This window comes from Megalobrama amblycephala, linkage group LG19, assembly GCF_018812025.1.
Source record: "Megalobrama amblycephala isolate DHTTF-2021 linkage group LG19, ASM1881202v1, whole genome shotgun sequence".
Lineage (NCBI taxonomy): Eukaryota > Metazoa > Chordata > Actinopteri > Cypriniformes > Xenocyprididae > Megalobrama > Megalobrama amblycephala.
The window spans coordinates 5,738,487-5,760,274 of NC_063062.1; the positions used below are offsets into that span (position 1 = coordinate 5,738,487).

Consider the following 21,788-nt stretch of genomic DNA (forward strand, 5'->3'; position numbering starts at 1 on the left):
CGTCACAAGTATCCGATAAAAGACAGTATCTACCAAAGTATATACTTTATTCCAGGCCAATTTTAAAGTAATATGTAAAGAAGATATAATGTAACAGAACTTAAGGTTCTAAGGTACATGCACATACATTGATTAAAAAAAAAAAAAAAAAAAAAAAAAACAGAAAAAAAAAACATTAGATCATAATAAATGGATATAAATTCATTCTGGGTGCATTTAAAGAAATCTAAATACCAATCCATTAACTTGTGTGATTAGTACTACCACTACAAAAAAAGTAAACAGTTACTATATATTCTGAACAGTTGCACACTAAGCAAGCATAAAATCATGTTTAAGTGACATACACATTTTAGTCAATGTTCTATAAACGTGCAATACCATAACTGTACCCACAATTCATAAAACATTTTGTTGCATTGCTCTCTCCAACACTGTTTTACCACACTAGAGTCTGCCATCAATACTATGTTTGCAAAAATAGATATTTCTCTTATCTTGTCTTTTTTTCTCTCCACTTTTATTTTCTCTAAAACTTTAACTTTCATTACCATGTTTTTGATCATAAAATTTGACCATAAAATTTTTGCTTACTGAGGCAATTGAGTTACAGACCTTAGCGGTACATTCACCCAAACAGACAACAGAAGATTATACTAAAAAAAAGTCGCCTTTAAAAAAAAAAAAAAAAAAATCAGTACAAAACACAATTAGTGTTTGGGCCAGTTATTGAGCTACAGTTATGTAGTGTAAAAATAACCATATTGTAAACAAGAGGACATATTCAGAGTATATTACTGAATGCAAAGAATCTGCATTAAATTTATAATGTAGTGTTCTTCTATAGTGAAATCATGTAAACCTAGGTAACCTGCCTAATGTGTCTTTAGTACTGACTTCACAACCAGCATTTGAGGGCCTGTCAAATCTTGCTTCATTAGAAATCTCCTCACTAATCAATTAGACCATTAGCTTATGTTTTGCGTGTACATAAAAGTATGATAAATTATTTTTTGTCGTCCATTAAGAGAAAAGAATTACCAAAAATAAAAATAAAAAGTCTTTGGAAGCCTCGTCGAAGAAATCCTGACAGAAACGATAACTGATTGTTTCCATTACAGTCTACTCTATCATTCATATCCACATTTACCAAGTCAAATCCAAGCTAACGGCTAATCTACAGCACTAACCCTCGAGACATGCTCATCTAGCCATCTAAACGTATCAGAACCTTCCACTTCTGGCCCGATATCCATCTCAGCACCAAACAGCATCAACATAACTGGCACAGACTCTACTGGAGCTCATATCAGAGATGTCTGTCTATTGATCAAAGTGCCCTTGATATTTTCTTCCTTGCTTTTGGATGAGATATTTTCACTAACACAAGCAAGCAAGCAGGAACATATCAACTGAGATACTAAAATCGTAAGATAAAAATAGATATCGGTAACAAAACCAAACGATCCCCCCTCAGATTGATCGTGAACGACAGCGTCCATCTAGTCAGTGTTATCTGTGAATCATTTCAGTTGTTGTTCTGTATAAATCCGTTAAAAACGAGAGCAAAAACAGATCAGATTTGTTCTTTGATCACAAATGAATGCCATAAACGTCAAGAAACAAAATCAGGCTTAAATAAAACTAACACACAAAGAGGCTAGGGTTCTTTAGAGGAAAGAAAAAAAAAAAAGATCAAACCCTAATTCCCAACATAATATTTTTTATAAAACCTTTGAAAGAAATATACTTTGATTAATGAAGCGAGTAAGTAAAAGCACGTTTTCAAATTTGATCTATGATCTCTAGTGTAAAAACGACAGGATTTTTTTGTCCGAAGGCACTTGATTACACGGTTTCTAGTGTGATATGCTGGCACAGCCAAGCAGCAGGGTTTGTTTAACCAAAGCCACACGTCGAAACCTTTCAATTTTAACCTTTCAATCCCAATCCCATCAAAAAACACGTACAGACGACCTCCTCGTCGCTTTTTTGGTTTCTCAGGCTCATTACCGTATGAGGGAAAAACAGTCAATTGTCGCTGAGCTGAGATCAGGGATGTTCTGAGACAGGAGCTGCAGTCACAGGAGGTTGATTTAGGGGTTCATCTGTCTTTATCGCTCACTCTCGGGGAACACCCGAGCCCATCGGGCCCGTTCGCCCAGCGAGGAGTTCACTTTGCGCACACAAATTCACATACTTTAACGCTGATGGGCCGTCATATAGGACAGCCGTGAAAGAGAATCGGGTACTTGTGAATACTTGTCTGTTCATGGGCCAGCCTTGAGGATGCAGACATGGAAAAAAGACATAAAAGAAGCACAAAAGGACCAAAGGTTAAAATACCTCAGCTTTTAAAACCAATTCGGCCAAACGTAGTGAATGGAAGATAAGATAAGTTTCATGTCCAGGAGGGTGAAATGTCTTTTCTTTTCTCAACTCGAAGCATCTACACATCCTTCACAGATTGGATTAGGCAGCAGTTCAGCATGTTGGAAGAGAAGGCGTAGTGCTGGATTCAGGCGCTAGTCTATAGCCAGGTTAGAAAGTTCTCCTTGTCGATCTTGGTAGCTGCCAGCACAGACTCCATGTCGTTGAGGATGTCGGAGCTCAGGGCTTCCTGCAGGCTGGGCATCAGCTCCTCGCCCTCCACCGCCATGCTCTCCCCCTCCAGGGTGCCCAGGTCCACATCTGTGCCCGGGATGGCGTCTAGGTAGTCGGGGAAACGGCTGGGCTGTGTGGCCATGGAGCTGGGGCCGAGGGTATCGCCTGGGAGCGAGACATTTGACTTAAAAATCTGACGATATCATGTGTGGGTTTCATTCTGATTATTCTTCTTGTGATGTACCTGTCTCCATCTCGTCCACACTGTTGAGGAAGTCGTCTGGAGTGCGGGGGACGCTGTAACTGCTCATGCTCAGGCCGCTGTCTGTGCTCTCGTCTCTGGAGTGATATGTCCCACTGCACAGAAAAACACCATTAATGACAGGTCACATGGATTTGAAAGCTTGCTTAGATGAATACAAATCATGTACATATGTAAATTGTACAGTTACACTACTGCTCAAAAAGATTGGGGACAATAAGATTTATTTTGAAAGAAATGAATGTGTTTATACAGCAAAGATTTCTATTTAATATAAATGCTGTTCTTTTGAATGTTCTTTTCATCAAAGAAGTTTTATCAAATCGAGGGAACGAAATAGTAAATTGTGTGCACTTTTATCAAATCGAGGGAACGAAATAGTAAATTGTGCGCACTTTTATCAAATCGAGGGAACGAAATAGTAAATTGTGCGCACTTTAATCAAATCGAGGGAACGAAATAGTAAATTGTGCGCACTATTTATCAAATCGAGGGAACGAAATAGTAAATTGTGCGCACTATTTATCAAATCGAGGGAACGAAATAGTAAATTGTGCGCACTTTTTATCAAATCGAGGGAACGAAATAGTAAATCGTGCGCACTTTTATCAAATCGAGGGAACGAAATAGTAAATTGTGCGCACTTTCATTAAATCGAGGGAACGAAATAGTAAATTGTGTGAACTATTTATCAAATCGAGGGAACGAAATAGTAAATCGTGCGCACTTTCATTAAATCGAGGGAACGAAATAGTAAATCGTGAGCACTTTCATTAAATCGAGGGAACGAAATAGTAAATTGTGCGCACTTTCATTAAATCGAGGGAACGAAATAGTAAATTGTGTGCACTATTTATCAAATCGAGGGAACGAAATAGTAAATCGTGCGCACTTTTTATCAAATTGAGGGAACGAAATAGTAAATCGTGCGCACTTTTTATCAAATCGAGGGAACGAAATAGTAAATCGTGCGCACTATTTATCAAATCGAGGGAACGAAATAGTAAATTGTGCGCACTATTTATCAAATCGAGGGAACAAAATAGTAAATCGTGCACACTTTTTATCAAATCGAGGGAACGAAATAGTAAATTGTGCGCACTATTTATCAAATCGAGGGAACAAAATAGTAAATCGTGCACACTTTTTATCAAATCAAGGGAATGAAATAGTAAATTGTGCACACTTTTTATCAAATCAAGGGAACAAAATAGTAAATTGTGCGCACTATTTATCAAATCGAGGGAACAAAATAGTAAATCGTGCGCACTTTTTATCAAATCGAGGGAACGAAATAGTAAATTGTGCGCACTATTTATCAAATCGAGGGAACAAAATAGTAAATCGTGCGCACTTTTTATCAAATCGAGGGAACGAAATAGTAAATTGTGCACACTTTTTATCAAATCAAGGGAATGAAATAGTAAATTGTCTGCACATAATGTTAATAATAAATGTTTGAGCAACAAATCAGCATATTAGAATGATTTCTGAAGGATCATGTGACACTGAAGACTGGAGTAACGATGCTGAACATTCAGCTTTGATCACAGGAATAAATTAGCTTTTAAAATATATATAAATAGAAAACAGTTATTTTAAATTGTAATAATATTTCAGAATATAATTTTTTACTGAATTTCTGTAAAAAAAAAAAAAAAAACTTCTTTAAAAAAACAACAAAAAAACCTTACCAACCCCAAAGTTTTATACAGTGTATATAAACGTGTGTGCCATTTTTCATGATTTCTATTGCACATATATTAAAACTTTTTTATTATTATTTATGGTATTTTGCCTCACACCTATATAAATAATCTCATGGCAAGAAACAATATTTTTCTGTCACATTTTTCACGTTCACTTTTTTGGGGGGAAATAATTTGACCACCACAAAGAACAAGTCTATGAAAAGCCAAATATACTGTGGGATTAGATCAACACACATTTGACCACAAACTCTGAACAAGCTAAGAATATAACAGTGCAAAGCACAGAAGACTGAGGGAAAAAGTTTGCAAAAAGACCAAACTCATTTTTACTAAGTAAAAGAGTTTTGAATCTCAGTACACAGAGAATCGCAATATTATTGAGAGAATGAGAGTGTGCAGAGCAAGTGGAGACTTTGCATAAGCTAAAACACAAGAAAGCTTTGATTTGTTTAATCCACTTCCATTAGTAGTATATAAAAAGTATATAAATATTCCTGATTTACAAAGCTTTTGTAGCCATTGCCTCTTAACTTCTGCACATTTATCCAGAATAATTGCTAATAATGACTGCTCATTCTGCTACTAATTGCTGCAAGAGTTTCTGCTTGTATTACTCGCAGTGGCCTGCTTTGAACTGCCGTCGAGAGTCATTGTAAAAGGTGTTGTTTTGCTGGTGGTCTGAGAAAAGCTCTCTATAAATAGCAGTTCAGCACAGAGTCCTCAAATAAAGAGAGGGCAGAGGACATGCAACAGTGAAGGAAAATACAGCAAGTTTCTCCTAATTAAGAGAATGAAATGTGGCTTCAGTGCATGAGAGTTGCTGGATGAATGAGCTCTTTGTGAGCGCAGCAGAAGTGGGAGGGGGGGACGGCCTTGTCCAAGACCGAGACCACATGTTCTCACGGGCCGCCTTGCTATTCACATCAATCCCTTATCTGCTCTCATGTAGGAGGAGAGATTACTGTGCTCGACCGCCACTGGAGGGCGTAATTTCCTGCAAAAGCAGCTTAATATCGACTGCTTTCAACAGCTTCTCCATTAGGGGTCACCAATGAGTGGCATTCAAGCAAAAAGAGCAGCTTTTGTGGGATAGGATTTATGTGCCTTTTAACTGGTAACTACAACCATGTGCAAACTCGAAAGTGAGTTTCATGTGTTCTGCATGCATTACCTGTTCAAGAAAGGGTCAGAGCTGTTGGTGGTCATGTTACGGGCGTCTTGGCCCATGCCGGGTGAGGACACAGGGTTTTGAGTGCCGCCATCCTGCTCCATGCTGGTTGGAAGCTGGTTTCTCAGGGCGAGCTCCTGTACGCACAAACACACACAAAACGGAATAAGTGTCAAAGTGTGAAATTCACAAAGTGAGCAGACTGGGTTTGCAGGAACGGAAGCTTAACGGAAGATGATATTAACCATTTGCTTTGGAATTGCTCCAAGTACAGAGATGAGAGCGGATGCATTTTTCAACCGAAGAAAAAGGACAGAACAAACTATACTGGTTTTGCTTTCAAAGCACGTACACAAAACAGTGAGTGAGGTGTGGGAAAGGAAAAAAACCCAACAAACTTAACTTACAAGTTTCACTTAGTTTCCTGTATCACCCTCTTGTGTTAAATAATAGCCTTTCCCATCCAACAAGTCATGAGTTACAAATCTGGTTATCATTTGTCAATGGATTGCGCAAGATTGTCTGTCAACATCCTCGTTTTTTTACAGCCTCAGCTCAAACGGGTGGTTTGCAGAGACTCACGCGAAGGTGTGGGTTTATTGCACATCATTTAGGGTACGGTGGACGGGTCAGATCTTTGTTTTTTATTACAGACTTCCTATGACTAATTGAAACTTAAATACTTTCACAACTTTTGCTGATTAAAGGATAACTCAAGAAGCCGTCACCACAGAGAGGTCAACATGACATCCACACTGACCCTATTGACTTTACTCATCTTATGGAGAATGACTCATTTATCACATTATACAAAAGAAATCTTTCTTTTTTTGCTTTATTATAGTTTTAAATTTAGTTTTTAGTTATTTTATCTGTTTATTTTAGTGTATTTTTCAATTTATTTATTTACTATTTATTAATTATTATTTATTTTTAGTTTTAATATTTTTTAATGCATTAACTGCTATCATTTAAATAGCATTATTAAAAATCGATGCAGGTGGGTTATAAAATTTGAAACAATTACAAAGCATTCTGTAAATCTAAAATTAATTTGAGGATAATTTTATTTTTTGTATTTTTATTTATTTTCTTTATTTTTGATATTTTTATTTTTATAACTACAATATAATTTTATAATTATTTTATAATATAATTTATAAAATTAATTCATTAAAAAATTATTTTATAATTTTATTTTTATAATAGTTTTTAGTTAATTTCATCTGTTTATTTTAGTGTATTTTTCAATGTATTTATTATTTATTTATTTATGAATTATTATTTACTTTTAGTTTTAATATTTATTAATGCATTAACTGCTATCATTTAAATAGCGATATTAAAATGCAGGTGGGTTATAAAATTTGAAACACTTACAAAGCATTCTGTAAGTCTAAAATTAATTTGTAGGATATTTTTATTTTTTGTATTTTTATTTATTTTTGATATTTTTATTTTTATAACTAAAATTTTATATTTTATCTTGTTGAATATCTTTTTAATAAGAAACATGTTATAATTTAGAAGTAAAACAGATTTGGAATACAATTTCACATTTTCACTTCATTTGAAAAACATGCAATATCATGGGTGAGCGATTCATTATAGGATTTCCAGCAATAACATCAATGCCTTTAAGTGTATTTGAAGGCCTATCTTTATTAGTCTTTAAAGTGAGCTGCTTCTAGCCATAGCCTGTAAGATCATCCCTGAAGATCTCTGTTTATTTAGTTTTCCAGCAGGGGGGTCTGCAGCACTGAGTCAACACCGTGTTTACATTCCAAAGCAGGGGCAGCTGAGCAAAACCTCCTCCTCCTCCTCTCCAACCTCTCATTTACTCACTCAAAAAACATATATGCCATCTATACAGCGACTTCAGATATACACACGCTACACTATATGTAAAGAAACAAAGTGTGCATGGCGGGTTGTTTTACATGTTTTTCAGATGCATGAATGAGTTGCAAATTATGCCAATAGTCAAGGTCTGTCAAAACAACCAGCACAATTTAAACGACACGGTACATTACAAACAAAAATACGCAACATAAGATCAGGCCCATTTCGGCAGCAGAACACTGTGTGCCCGTCTAGCATGTGAGGACAGAATGTTCTGACAGGTGCGCGTCTGACCTGGGGTCTCTGGCGAAGGAGCTCTTGTTTGATCCTCAGTCTCTCTTTCTCCATCTGGATCTGCTGCAGCCTGATCTGGTTGTTTCCACCCATTACTCCACTCTGCGGGCTGGAGGGCAACTGGGAGCCTTGCTTCACTGGAGCACTCTGGGAAATTCGCTGCTGGTTCATAGCTGAGGACACAAAATGAATTATTTTAAGAGGCTTTGTTCGTTCTGTTATTGGCAATAAAAAGTAAGCATTAAAGGGATAGTTCACCCTAAAATAAACATCAAGTCATCACTTTCTCGCTCTGGTGTTGTTCTAATGCCATTTTCAGCGAAAATCCTGACCTTGGCCGTTTGTCTTCTGTGCACGGCTACACGTTCATGAGACACTATTAGTGCCACAGTTCATTCTGACTCGCCCGAAAACAGCACACGTTGTGAGAAATCAAAACTTTAAAGGTGCCCTAGAACGAGTTTTCACAAGATGTAATATAAGTCTAAGGTGTCTCCTGAATGTGTCTTTGAAGTTTCAGCTCAAAATACCCCATAGATTTTTTTTTATTAATTTTTTTAACTGCCTATTTTGAGGCATTATTAACTATGCACCGATTCAGGCTGCGGCCCCTTTAAATCTCGCACTCCCTGCCCCCCAAGCTCTCGACTATGATACAATGCATTTACAAAGTTCACACAGCTAATATAACCCTCAAATGGATCTTTACAAGATGTTCGTCATGCATACTGCATGCATGCATCTGATTATGTGAGTATAGTATTTATTTGGATGTTTCCATTTGATTCTGAATGAGTTTGAGGCTGTGCTTTGTGGCTAAAGCTAACATTACACACTGTTGGAGAGATTTATAAAGAATGAAGTTGTGTTTATGAATTATACAGACTGCAAGTGTTTAAAAAATGAAAATAATGACTTGTCTCCGTGAATACAGTAAGAAACGATGGTAACTTTAACCACATTTAACAGTACATGCTAGCAACATGCTAACGAAACATTTAGAAAGACAATTTACAAATATCACTAAAAATATCATGTTATCATGGATCATGTCAGTTATTATCGCTCCATCTGCCATTTTTTGCTATTGTTCTTGCTTGCTTACCTAGTCTGATGATTCAGCTGTGCACAGATCCAGACGTTAATACTGGCTGCCCTTGTCTAATGCCTTGAACATGGGCTGGCATATGCAAATATTGGGGGCGTACATATTAATGATCCCGACTGTTACATGACAAATGAGATTTACACAAGGAGGAGGAAACAATGGTGTTTGAGACTCACTGTATGTCATTTCCATGTACTGAACTCTTGTTATTCAACTATGCCAAGGTAAATTCAATTTTTGATTCTAGGGCACCTTTAAGACATTAAATACAATAAATGTACTTTCTTCTCTAAGGTGAATATATTTGATGTATTCTGGTTGTCGCAAAAAACAAAACAAATCACATCCACCTGACAACCGGAGTTCTGGTCAAGAGATTCGACTCAGTGAAGAAAGTACACTGATACTTTTTGGTGATTTTTATTAACCTTGTTTTCCCACAACTTGTGTCTCTTTTTTGGGCAAATCGGATTGAACGGTGATGCTAAAAGATGCATGAATACACAAAAGTCAAATGCCAAGGTTTAGGATTTTCATTAAATAATACAAATAAATTTTGGTTTGTTTTTCACCAAACCCTATTGTATACCCCAAGAACACTTTGAATATATGGCACGTGTCGCATGGGACCATTTTGTGATACTTTTGTGGGTTTTTTTTTAAGCTTGATGCTGGTCGCTATTCACTGCCATTATATGGACAAGCAAGACTTTTTTTTTTTTTTTTAGATTTCTCCTTTTGTGGAAAAGAAAGAAGGGCATACGGCATTAGAACAACACTAGGGTGAGTAAATGAGGACTTAATGTTCCACTAGAAAATACAGTCAACATGTATGTAAAATTGGCATTTATGGCATTATAGTGTTACTATATTATGTATATAAGCACTACTGAAATGCCATATTATTGACAAATTAGCATCTAGGACTTTTATCATGTGTGTATACATACACTCATGAAGGGCAAAATGGGAAATATTTATATACAAACTGAATGTAGATGTTAAATATAAAGTTATAATTCTCAATTGGTAAATGCAAATCTGAATATTTATTTATAAATCTAAACATGCAGTTATAAATCTGAAATCATTTAGTGAGTTATTTATCATTTTCAGACTAATGGCCATATATTCAGATTAAAATCTATACATTTACAATTTACATTTATATATTCAGATTTGTATCTATATATTCAGATTTACATTTTCCATATTCAGACCTATAACTGTACATATTCAGATTTATATAACTAAATATGTCATTATATATTTATATCGTCATTATAAATCCAAGTATGACTATATAAATAAATATTCAGATTTCATATAATAATTTCCATTTTGGCCATTCATACACATTGTATATTAAGAAAAAAAAAAACATGCAACTGATACAGGGCATTAAAAAAGGCCCATCAATGCAAGTGAATAGAGCAATGTGTATCGCCACAGACGCAAACACAGAAACAAATGTTTTGGACCATAGGAGGTGGGGTGTTACAGTAATTGGACCAATGAAAATGGCTGTTTACTTATGCACTGGGGCCACCAGCGACAACAAAGCCGTGATGGTGCTGGCGTTGTTATGCGCGAGGGAGCCCCGTCTTCCCCGCTTATCCTCATCACCATTCAATCAGAGTGTGTTTACACTACCTCAGGCCTGAATGAATCTCCACTCTCCTCGCACCATGGGAATCAGATCAGAGACTCACCACGCCTCACACACACACACCGCAACCACCATCCCCCACACTGCCCGAGGCGTGGAAGAGTGTGTGGGAATGTGTATGAGTGCTAGTGGGGGAGCGTGTATGTATGTGCGTGTGTTTGTTTCTCTTTTAAGACTCTTATCTCGCATAGATAGGGGTCTATTGAAGCCGAATGACGGCTCTGGTGGAGAAGTAATGGCTGATCTCAGGGCAGGAGTGACCAGTTAATACAGGCTGATATGCGGCAGCCAGATTTGTTGCGTCTGTGAATGGGAACACAACAAAAAAACTCTTGATTCTCAGGTCTGGATTTCCCTGACTAGTCTGTACTCGTTTCTCGCTTGGGAAACTCCTACCACAGCATGAAGATGACAAGAACACACAAACAAGTCTTATCCATGTGGCAGAATGACTCAGTGTTGCATAAGCGCAGCAGATTTGCAGGTTCGTGCCACGAACGTGTTCTCTTCTGAACTAACAAGAGGAGGAAACGTGCCAGAGGAACACAAATAAAAAGAGATAAAAGCTCAGATTGACGTAGTTTGCCCATCTTTTCCACGCTGGCTCTGAAACACGATCATCCAGCAATAACAGTCTTTATCAGGCCGTCTCGCAAAGCCGAGCCAATAGCATCTCCCCTGTCCTTTCCAGGTGAGACTGGAGGGGTGTTGGGAAACGTCAGGAAACGCAGCGGCACGACCTTTGAAGCCTTTGTAAATATTTGCTGGCTGTCGATTTAACAGGTTTGTTGTATAAAAGCCATGCTCAAGTTGCGTTTCGAGTTAAGAGATAAGCGCGTAGGCCGAGGAGAAAAAGGAAAGAGTAAATCTGTGTCCAGAAGAAAAGCCTCTCTATATCCCATCACACACAAACCTCAGCGGGCCACACAAAAGCAAGCTGTGAGCTGCCGGAAGTCAGCGTGAGGAAATTCAGCTGTGACTAGTGTGTAGTAGGAAACCAGTTGAAAGCAAGATGGCAGCCGTATCACTTACAAGTGGAAACAGCAGGTGGTATATTTATACATCAAGGCTTTGACTTTCACAGTTATTATTAGTGATTACTGCAGTCAGAAATGCAAATGTGTTTCCGTTATTCACACTAAGCTATGTAAGTAATACGCAATGCAGTTATGCTGCAAATAATTGAGTCATAAAAGTGCCGTCTTGCAGGTTCTTGGCTTTTTCTTTTTACAGAAACTGCATTGTCACAATACGCTCACTCGACTCGATCCTGATCATTTATTGAATCATTTCACTAGATCACACTTGGAATCCCTTTTCTCTCATTTCTTTCTCCAGAAAGAGAAACTTAGATCACACTGATGTGTCCATGCCATGTTGGAATTACTGTAATCATGAGATTCCGACTTGTAAAAAGCTTTTCCGTCCTCGTAGAACTCTTAATTAAAACCATTACATTTTCTGAAATCTCTGACTTGTACCACCTGACCACTGCAACATGATGCGGAATTTTTCAAAATGGCAATGACTTCAGCACTAAAATGCAGTTATTTTGTAACATTTCATAATTACGATAACACAGTATCGTTTATACTGCAATAATAATCTTAAAATAATAAAAAGCATATGATAAGAGTTTATTGCATCTGGCACAGAGTTGAATAACTATCTTATGTCCCGCTAACTATACAGTTTGTTTATTAATAAGGGGATTTGCATAATTATTGTTACTTGCTGTATTGTGTGTTTTGATTAAAGGGGACCTACTATACCTCTTTTCACAAGATGTAATGTATCTGTGAAGTTTCAGCTCAAAATACCCCACAGATCATTTATTATCACTTGTCAAATTTGCCCCTATTTGGGTGTGAGCAAAAACACGCCTTTTTTGCGTGTGTCCCTTTAAATGCAAATGAGCTGCTTCTCCCGGCCCACTTTCCAGAAGAGGGCGGAGCTTTAACAGCTCACGCTTTGGTTGCTCAACAACAACAAAGCTGGAGAATCTCACGCAGCCAAAATGAGGATTGTCAGTAACGGTGTTCAGCCTTACATTGTTCAAACCGGAGTCGACACTGATGGAGAGACTCAGGAAGAAGTTACAACTTTTAGAATGAAACTGGACGTTTCTGAATGGTTAGTGGATAAATTTATGTAGTTGCTGTGGAGTTGATTCAACTCATCCACTAGCACGTGCCGTCATGTTAATCTTTTGTGCAAATCCAGTGTTGAATTGACCCTCGTTTGTGAAGCAGTCCGGTGTAAAATGACGGCATGATAACAACACTCTACTACAACAACTCTTCCTCTTCTCTAAAGCAGCCCAACATGGCCTCAAATCCTTTGTTGCGTGTTCTCCGGGGCGGGGTTTATGTAAATTTTGGGGTTTGTGATGTCACCAAACTGGGAAGCTCATTGTAGTCCCTACCAGCCATTTGTTGGAGTCCTTAAAAAGCAATTTCTGTAAAAGAAAATATCTCCCTTTGCATTGAACTTTGAGCTTCGTAACTTTGCAGACATTGTTCATGTTCTAACAGCAACATTACACACTAACTAAAGTTAAAAAATAAAATCACAATCAAGGACCCCTTTAATCAAATGAAACAAATACATTTTGCTGTTTATAGTGTTACTACAGAAACGCATAATTTCGGGTCAGAGGATGTGAACAGCTCAGAGTAGAATGTCCAGTGTTGTAATCTAGTAATTACAGTGATTACATCATGGCAGAGGTGTAAACATATCAAGATACTATCTGAATGAACGCCAGGTGTAAAGGGGGCTGGACTATATTGACTTGGGGTAGCAAACAACAACCCAGAACTTGCTAGCAAAATCTCTAAGCAGCGTGGCGGTAAGTTTTGCAAGGGAAGCACCACTCACATTTACTTCAGAAAAAAAACTCCAGAGACTGTCATCTTTAAACATGAACCACCGATAGCACATTCGTCATCCCGTTTCCCAATAAGGCGAGCGTCTTGGGAGTCGTGAAGTGTTTATGCAACCGTGCATGAGTGTGTGTGTCAGCGCAAAGCTCTGGAAAAGATGAGTGCTTCACAAGAGTGTGACATCACTCTGCACTTGCCAACAAGGTGCCAACTCCTGCACTGAAGTACTATGATAATCCAAGCGGCCCGCAGCACATGACCGATAACTGAAGGCTCCAGTTGGTCTTTGTGGTGTTTTTAAGTCAACAGTCTAGATGAAGCGTGAAATACATCATAAAGTCCCACGTTAGACTCTCAGAACAGACCTCTTAGGAAGGAGGCACAAGTTTATCCTGTGGTCTTTTTCTCCTATTCCTCCCTTTCTTTTCCCTCTCTCAGGGCCTGCCCCCTTCCTCTTTCTCTCTCTCTCTAACATTGGGTCTCTTTGACTGAAAAGGTCTGGAACAGATTAGGAGCAGAGCTGCAGCATCGAGAGGCCTGGCACCGTCTCAAGTCCATCTAGATGTGCAGCTGAGAACAGTTCTGCCTGCGCTGGGCCTCACGCGGGGTGGGAAGGGGGGTTAGACAGAAAGAGAGAATGGCCAGACTTTAGTTCTCCGTTAAAGGAGTACAATCCAACTCTACTCCCTGCTCAAATTACCCAAGTGTCTCCAATGGCGAGCGGAGACCCAGACGGGACATGTCAAGTTAGCAACATATATAATCGTTATTCGAGGTTCAACCGGTGCAAGAAGAAGCGTCGCCCTTTTGGAGCCGGTGGGAAAACGCTCGTCCAAACGTCTGCAGTTCAGCGACCTCAATGAGAGGAGTCGAGGAATGAAAACACAAAGGTTATAAAAATTTGCAGACGCAAGCAGCTATACGAAAACCGCACGGGAACGCCCAAACTTTCTACACTTGCGGCAAGGAATGAGTTAACCGTGTCTACCCCTCTCGCCGTTCTCCCCCTCACATTACGTCTGTAATTCAGGGGCCCACCAGGCTTGTCCGCCGAACACTTATAAATCTTCAAAGGGCTTCACCCACCATAGCCGACCCCCCTCCCTTTTTGTCTTTGGTTCTTGCTCTCTCTCTCTCTCTCTCTCTCTACTGCCTGACCCAACCCTTCACAGACTTTTTACCACTTTACCCACGACCACTTACAGGTTTGGTGTACGTTTGAACACAAAAACCTGTTTTGTAGCTGAGGATTTGGGTCAAAAATAAGGCAAAAACATGCTTGTTCATACATGAAGGAGATAGTGAGATAGTATCCCAGGGGAAAACTCCTTTGGGATGAAGCGAAAGCACCTCAAGCGTGAGTAACTCAAAGTGACATAAGTAGAAGCCTTCATCTCTTTGTGACCCTTCCGTGCTCATAGAAAGAGATTAAAGAGAGGGACTGAAAGGGGTAGAAAAAGGACAAACATCTTAGTCTGACAACCTTTCGGTGAACCATTTATCTTGACAGCAAAAACAGATGATTAGATTAATGTGACTACTCCACTGCTTAGATATGTTTCGCCTCTGCATATGGATTATGGATGCGTAACGGGGGGTTTAGGGAACGACATAATCAGATGCAGTTTGAACTAGTTTGCGAGTGTGTGTGTTTGTGTGTGAGTAAAAGGGATCACATAGCAGACTCCTGAGTGTGGAGCAGTTTTGGCTAACCTCAATGTGAGTCACAGGAAGCAGGAATACTCTGAATAGTGTGCCACAAAAACACATACACACTCTCACTCACTTTCATACACACACATTGTCAGAGAGTAGTCATCTACGCTCGGCCTGTAATCAGCATAATAATAAAGCAATAAGTTACAGTGATTTTACCACAGGACTTTGAACGCCTAACACCCCCTATCTTATTTTGTCGTCACTGAACCGAAAACCGAAACTAAAAATAATGTTTCAGTAATTAACTTTGGGTAATTGGGTGAATGAACTCAGCATGCTGAGATTTGTTTACAGGTGATAGAACTGCAATAGTAGAGTTCTTCTGCAACAAGCTGCCTCTTGATATTTTAGCTAAACAAATTTAACATTTTGCTGTTTTAGTTTCATTTTTGGTCACATCCGTCCCACACTGCTGACGTGTTTATCTGTTGTAGCTTATCTATGTTGTTTGCACAACATGTCATTGAGGAAGTACTAATTTTTGCTGATTATTTTCGGTTGCTGAAATTTCAATGCATCACTACTTATTCTTTTATAAAATGGCGACAAGAGCGGCATGATAAGAGACCAATGTTCAATCAAAAGCACAACTGATTATTTTGATTATTATAAATTTTAGGATTTAAAGCTCACCGTAACGCGGGTCGAGTCGTGGGTCCAGCCAAGAGGTGGTTTTGTTTTTGTGATTGATGTAGTAGATCTCTCCTTCTGAGGTAATAGCTTGCTCCCAGCCTTCAGGAAGAGGTCCTGAGAGAGAACAGTCAGGGTGTACAGTCAATTATCCAGTACTAACTGAAATTCGTTTGTTAGTAATTTGCTTGGCCACAATCCACATTTTTCATTCCACATTTTCCCCAGTATTAACGTTCTTCATTCAAGTAAATAGCACATGAGCTACTGCCTACATAGGAAATATATTGCCAAGATGGCTGCTGAGTGAACTGACTTGCCTGGACTTTGATTGCACATCCCTTATCTGTCTGATTTGGTGGTTTCAGTTTCCAATAGCAGAATTTTATGAATAGCAGGTGCTCGATTTCTTTGCATAAATCTTCTGAGCTTTTTGTGGGTGGAGATTCATATTCATCTATATGTAATGGAGGCCAGCTAGTTAGAGTTGTGTGAGTAAACCTCACTCCCCTTTAGCGTCCATGTTAGCGCGCCCGCCTCCCATGCTGGAAACTAAGGATGCTCCGATCGGTAGTCACTAATTTTGGCCGATACCACGAACCGATCCCAACTTGATGACGTAAAACACGTGATGACGTCAAACTTTAGCGCCGCAGTCACCTGTCATGTTCTAAAGAAATATCACGTGGAGGAACATTGGCTGAAGGATTTAATACAACGAACCTGATTCATCTCTGTCATCTGCTCTCTGTGTCTGAGGCGGGGCTCAGGCAGCTCCTCCACTCACACACACGCATACGTCACACACACATATATATAGAGCAGACAGCGACAGGGAAAAAGAGCATGTGTGATTACCTGCGTCTGTCCTTCTTCAGGTCAAGTCATATATTCGTGAAAAAAAAAAAATCAGTTTGCCATCAGTTGTTAGAAGATGAAAGCGATATCTTTGTCGTAGTATCCTTTCAATGTTTAAGGGGATTTCCCATGTCTGACATCAGCGCTGTTCAATGCGTTGAATCAATGCCATTGATCTCTATGAAGTGAAAAATCAGCTCTAGCGTTACCCAGTTGACGAGCTGCTCGTCGATTGAGCCTTGTAAAGTGGCACCAGTGGGTATTAGTTGAATGAACGGTTTACCGATAAAAGACCGTCCCTTGCTGCCAGACTAGTAGTAGGCTCTTTAATAAGCCAAAGTATCCTAAAGCCCTGGGTATACTTTGTTTTTTATGCATTCGCTAGCGTATGTGCACAGTCGAATGCACAGCCTTGTAAAGTATACTTCACTTGACTCGTACACGTACACAGGCGTTCAACGAATGCACAGTTTTAAAGCAGTCTCTCGCCACGAGTTATAACTCATGTAGATATATTTGTGATCTTTCATGAAGGGTACTTTCTAACCTCTTTGCACAATCTGTCTATAAGGGCCTCCACTGTCGCTGTAGCTTGCATGTGTTCCGCTCTGTTCTGTTTAAACAGGTTTTCTTCGACTACCTTGTGAATCGACGCCCCCAGGGCATGGTTGCCACCTTGTGGATAAACTAATTACTGCAAAAAAAATTAAATGCGCATGTGCGACCTGCGCGTACAAAGTCCTTACTTATTTGATTCTCAATTAAAAAAACAATTACAACATTACTGTAAATAATATAACCGAGGCAACTTCTGTGGTATCACTTTATCTGAAAAAAAGTCAACAGTGACAGTCAACAGAGAGCTTACATTTCACTTAGCCTATATAAAGCTTGAATGATCGGATCACGATGACAAGAAATCGGGAGTCGGTATCGGCTGCAAAAATCCTGATCGGAGCATCCCTACCGGTTCGAATCCCAGTCAAGCGGTGTGAGTAGAACTGGAGGGATTACATATAAGCATGACAGATAAGGAAATGATAAGACTACCATGTAGTGCAACAGTCAGGTTCAGGAAGTAAAAATCCCATTCATTTTCTCCATAGGGGAATTAATTTTTAACAATAACTCTTAAAGTGTGAGCTACGAGGTTGGTAACTGATGGTATATGCTTTTGTTGAAGCCATCAGTCCGCATTATTTCAAATTAGTTTTTTAAATAATCATGTTTAAACTATGATACTGCAAAGAAATCCCCACCAATTATAGGACTGCGACATGCAATTTGATTTTCAAATAATCTTTATATATCAAAGTTTATACTGTTGCAATTCACCTCATAGCTGGCTTATTTCCATTTCAGAAAAATGAATGGGAATAATACTTTCAGAACCAAGGCTGATAAAAAAAAGGCACTGTTGTACTCTATAGTTTCCAGGACCAAACAATGTATCGTAGTTTGTAATCCAAAGAATGTCATTAAAGTCTGAGGGGAATGCCTTAAAACACCTGTTGAACCTCCCGGTTGCACTTTATTTTACACTACATGCACTTACAGTGTACTTACCTAAGAAAGTACTGGGAAATATAAGGTAACTACATGGGTTAAGGTTAGGTTTAGGGGTTGATTCAGGGTTAGTATCTAGATATCGTAATTACTATAATAAGTACATAGTGTGTATATGGGAACAGGACTGTAAAATAAAGTGCTACCAACTTCCCACAAGCTGACTCCAGGGCTGAACACCCTGGTCACTATTGTCACTCCAACCAGACATGTCTACCTTAACGTCAACTGCCATTCACATGCATTCATTTGCATTTGTCTGCCCTGATAAGGGTTCTACGTTTGCTGAGGTAGAGGTGGGGTTGGGTGGGATGTAAACAGAGAACTGCTACACCCGTAGAATTAGCATGAGAATGCTGGGACCGAGAGTGTAGTTTTTAATATGAGATGAGTGTCTGGAGCTGCTGACCTGAGGCAGGGTTCATGATGTTCTGTTGCTGCACAGGCACTGGGCTGGCCGGGGCGGCCTGGTTCATCTGAAGGAGGGCCTTACGTGGGTCCTGCCAGGTGGTCGTCTGGTCATGATGGCTATAAGGAGACAGAGACATACATAAAAAGGACTATCAAACAACTATTGTGGCTGCGTTCTAAATCCTACTGAGCTGCCTGTTTGGATGGACATATTGGGGCAAAACAAAACTACCAATTTTAAATTTGGGATACATGCAATTATATATTTAAATATTAATAACTAATATTATAATATTTCTGTAAGTGATTACATTTGCTCTTGTTCAAGGCTGCAGAACAAGGTTTTTTAATGTTATTTTTACCTCTTTTCTGTCAATATATAATGTATTATTTTAAAAAAAAAAATTTTAAATGTAAAAAGTAAATTATTAAATTATAAATATAATTAAATTATTATAAATATATTATAATACTTTATATTAATACAATCTATATCATATTAAATAATAATATAATATAATATAATATAATAAATATATGTGCACATTTTTGACCTCTTCCACCAATAAATAGAAAATAATAATATAATAAGTTTAGCTACATTAAATCCAATTAAAAGTAGATTATTTCACATATGGACTTAGTATTTGTACATTCTGTGAAATGTTAAAGTAACTATTGAAATGTTTAAGTAGTGTTAAAGTAAAATTTCTATTCATATGTCATTGCTTTTTTATTGCTTTCTATGAAAAACTGAATATTTTTTTTTAGTGCACAGGCACGTTAGAACAATCAATTCAATGATGCCCAAAAATGTTGTCTAGGTAGGCAGCACCCCAGGTTTTAAAATACAGTCTATGTCTAAACAATGCACACATCTATGGGAATCAAAGGCAAGGGCAGTGTACTACCAATTAAACAACTGTTATATATCCCACATTGGTTTATTTGATCCAATATGAGTGCTCAGATAAAACTCCCGGGAAGTGGAACTTTTACAAGATCTTTGTAAACACCTGGACACCGATCCCTTTGGACAGCATCTCAGCCCTTTAATCTGTATAAGCAAAAGCGAGCAAGACCCAAACATCTCCGAAGCCTCCTGCAAGCAAGTGTAAATGATGGTCTGTCCTGTTAGCAATGAAATTCCCAATCTTTTCAACTGCCCTGTCTGCTAAAAATAGGCTCTTATGAAAGTCCATTTCATAAACTTTACAATTGCCACCCACTCTTGTGTCAGATCTGCTGATGTATTACTGTGGAAGAGGGGGTGTGGATAACTGTAGGACGCCGAATGAACTTTGACCCTGTTTACATGTGATTTGCCTGCATGCAGTGGACTGAACCGGTGTCATCTGTGCATGAAGTCACTGATTACTGTGTAAGGTCAGTGATGAATAACACGGTTACTGGAAAACAAATCAACAAGCCTAAAAGGAGAGACTCACTGAATCTAAACCTACACTCCTGTGTTTATTCAGATCTTCAGACAGCAGGGTGGCAGGGAGAGCAGTGCTGCTTTCTCTTTCACTGCAGTTAATCACTTAAAGGTTAAGCAGTCTATGCTGGAAAACAGAGGGCTTTTTGGCCTCGATCTCAACTTGAATACTTATTGAAACAACCAAAAGAAACAGATAATTTTAAAGGATATTAGTTTACTTCTTCAGAATGAAAATTTCCTGATAATTTACTCACCCCCATGTCATCCAGATGTTTATTGTCTTTCTTTCTTCAGTTGAAAAGACATTAAGATTTTTGAGGAAAACATTCCAGGATTTTTCTCCATATAGTGGACTTCACTGGGGTTCAACGGGTTGAAGGTCCAAATTACAGTTTCAATGCAGCTTCAAAGGGCTCTACACGATCCCAGACGAGGAATAAGGGTCTTATCTAGCAAAACAATCTGCAATTTTTGTAAAAAAATAAAATTAAAATGTATATATTTTTTAACCACAAACGCTCGTCTTGCACTGTTCTGCGATGCACCACGCACTACGTTATCACATTGGAAAGGTCATGCGTGACGTAGGCGATATATAATACATTTTTATTTTTTTTTAGAAAAAATATCGCTAGATAAGACTCTTATTCCTTGTCTGGGATCATGTAGAGCCCTTAGAAGCTGCATTAAAACTCCAATTTGGACCCCAGTGAAGTCCACTATATGGAGAAAAATCCTGGATTGTTTTCCCAGAAAAACCATGATTACTTTTCAACTGAAGAAAGAAAGACAAATATCTTGAATGACATGGGGATGAGTACATTTTCAGGAAACTTTAATTCTGAAGTTTCAACACTGGTATGTTTTCTAGCTCGCTATCACAGTACATTTCACATGATCTAATCTCACAATTTCCTAGAGATCAAACCTGACAACCCTTTTCCTTCCTTAACAGTAGCTGCTAATCTTTACATTTTCTTTTAAACAAATGAAGTCTTCCAAGAAAATGGTTTTGGTGTCCTGAAGGCACACGCACGCAATTTACGAGCAGTGTTTGGGATGGGGTGGGCGGTTCAAAAAACCCACGCTTGGAGGTGACGCAAGTTCTGTCAAGTCTATGAAACTACAGCCAGTGCGGATTATACGCTTAAGTTTTAACTCAAAATATCGCTGTAAGAAAACACTACTGAAAGAAGCAGTTTTATGCAACATCAGGTGGTTGTGAAACGCTAATGAACAAGGGCTGCAACAGTTTGAGGCATTTCTAATGATGGCTTTGTTGGGGCTTGCTGCTCGATTAAGATGTAGAGCTAACACAGGAAAAGGCCCCTCGCTCTCCCGCCCTCTCTCTCTCTCTCAGGCGAGGGCCTGTACATTCAGGCAGGGTCAGTCATGGGTCTCCTCCCAGGAGGTTTCTTTCTCTCGCTGCCTGTTCCAACACACTGAAGTGTCAGGCTCTTTAACAATCTGGCGCCAGTTTTACAAAGCTTTCACCTGCTGGACAAAAGCTCAGACCAAGCTTCGACCCAAAACCCTAAATGCTATTCACTTGTTCCTCTTCCCCCCCCCCCAGATCTGCTCTCTTTGCCTATTTAAGACAGGTTTTGTCACTGAAAACG

General features: G+C 38.7%; 1 protein-coding gene across 1 annotated transcript in view; it reads right to left on the reverse strand.

The window, feature by feature from the left end:
- Window positions 1–30: 30 nt before the first annotated feature.
- The window catches only part of yap1 (Yes1 associated transcriptional regulator), a 41,993-nt gene continuing 20,235 nt past the window's right edge, over window positions 31–21,788 (reverse strand). Inside the window, 6 exon segments of the mRNA XM_048169404.1 lie at window positions 31–2,769; window positions 2,849–2,961; window positions 5,750–5,883; window positions 7,883–8,055; window positions 15,897–16,010; window positions 18,727–18,845. Coding sequence (XP_048025361.1) covers window positions 2,531–2,769; window positions 2,849–2,961; window positions 5,750–5,883; window positions 7,883–8,055; window positions 15,897–16,010; window positions 18,727–18,845 — 892 coding nt within the window. The 3' untranslated portion in view covers window positions 31–2,530.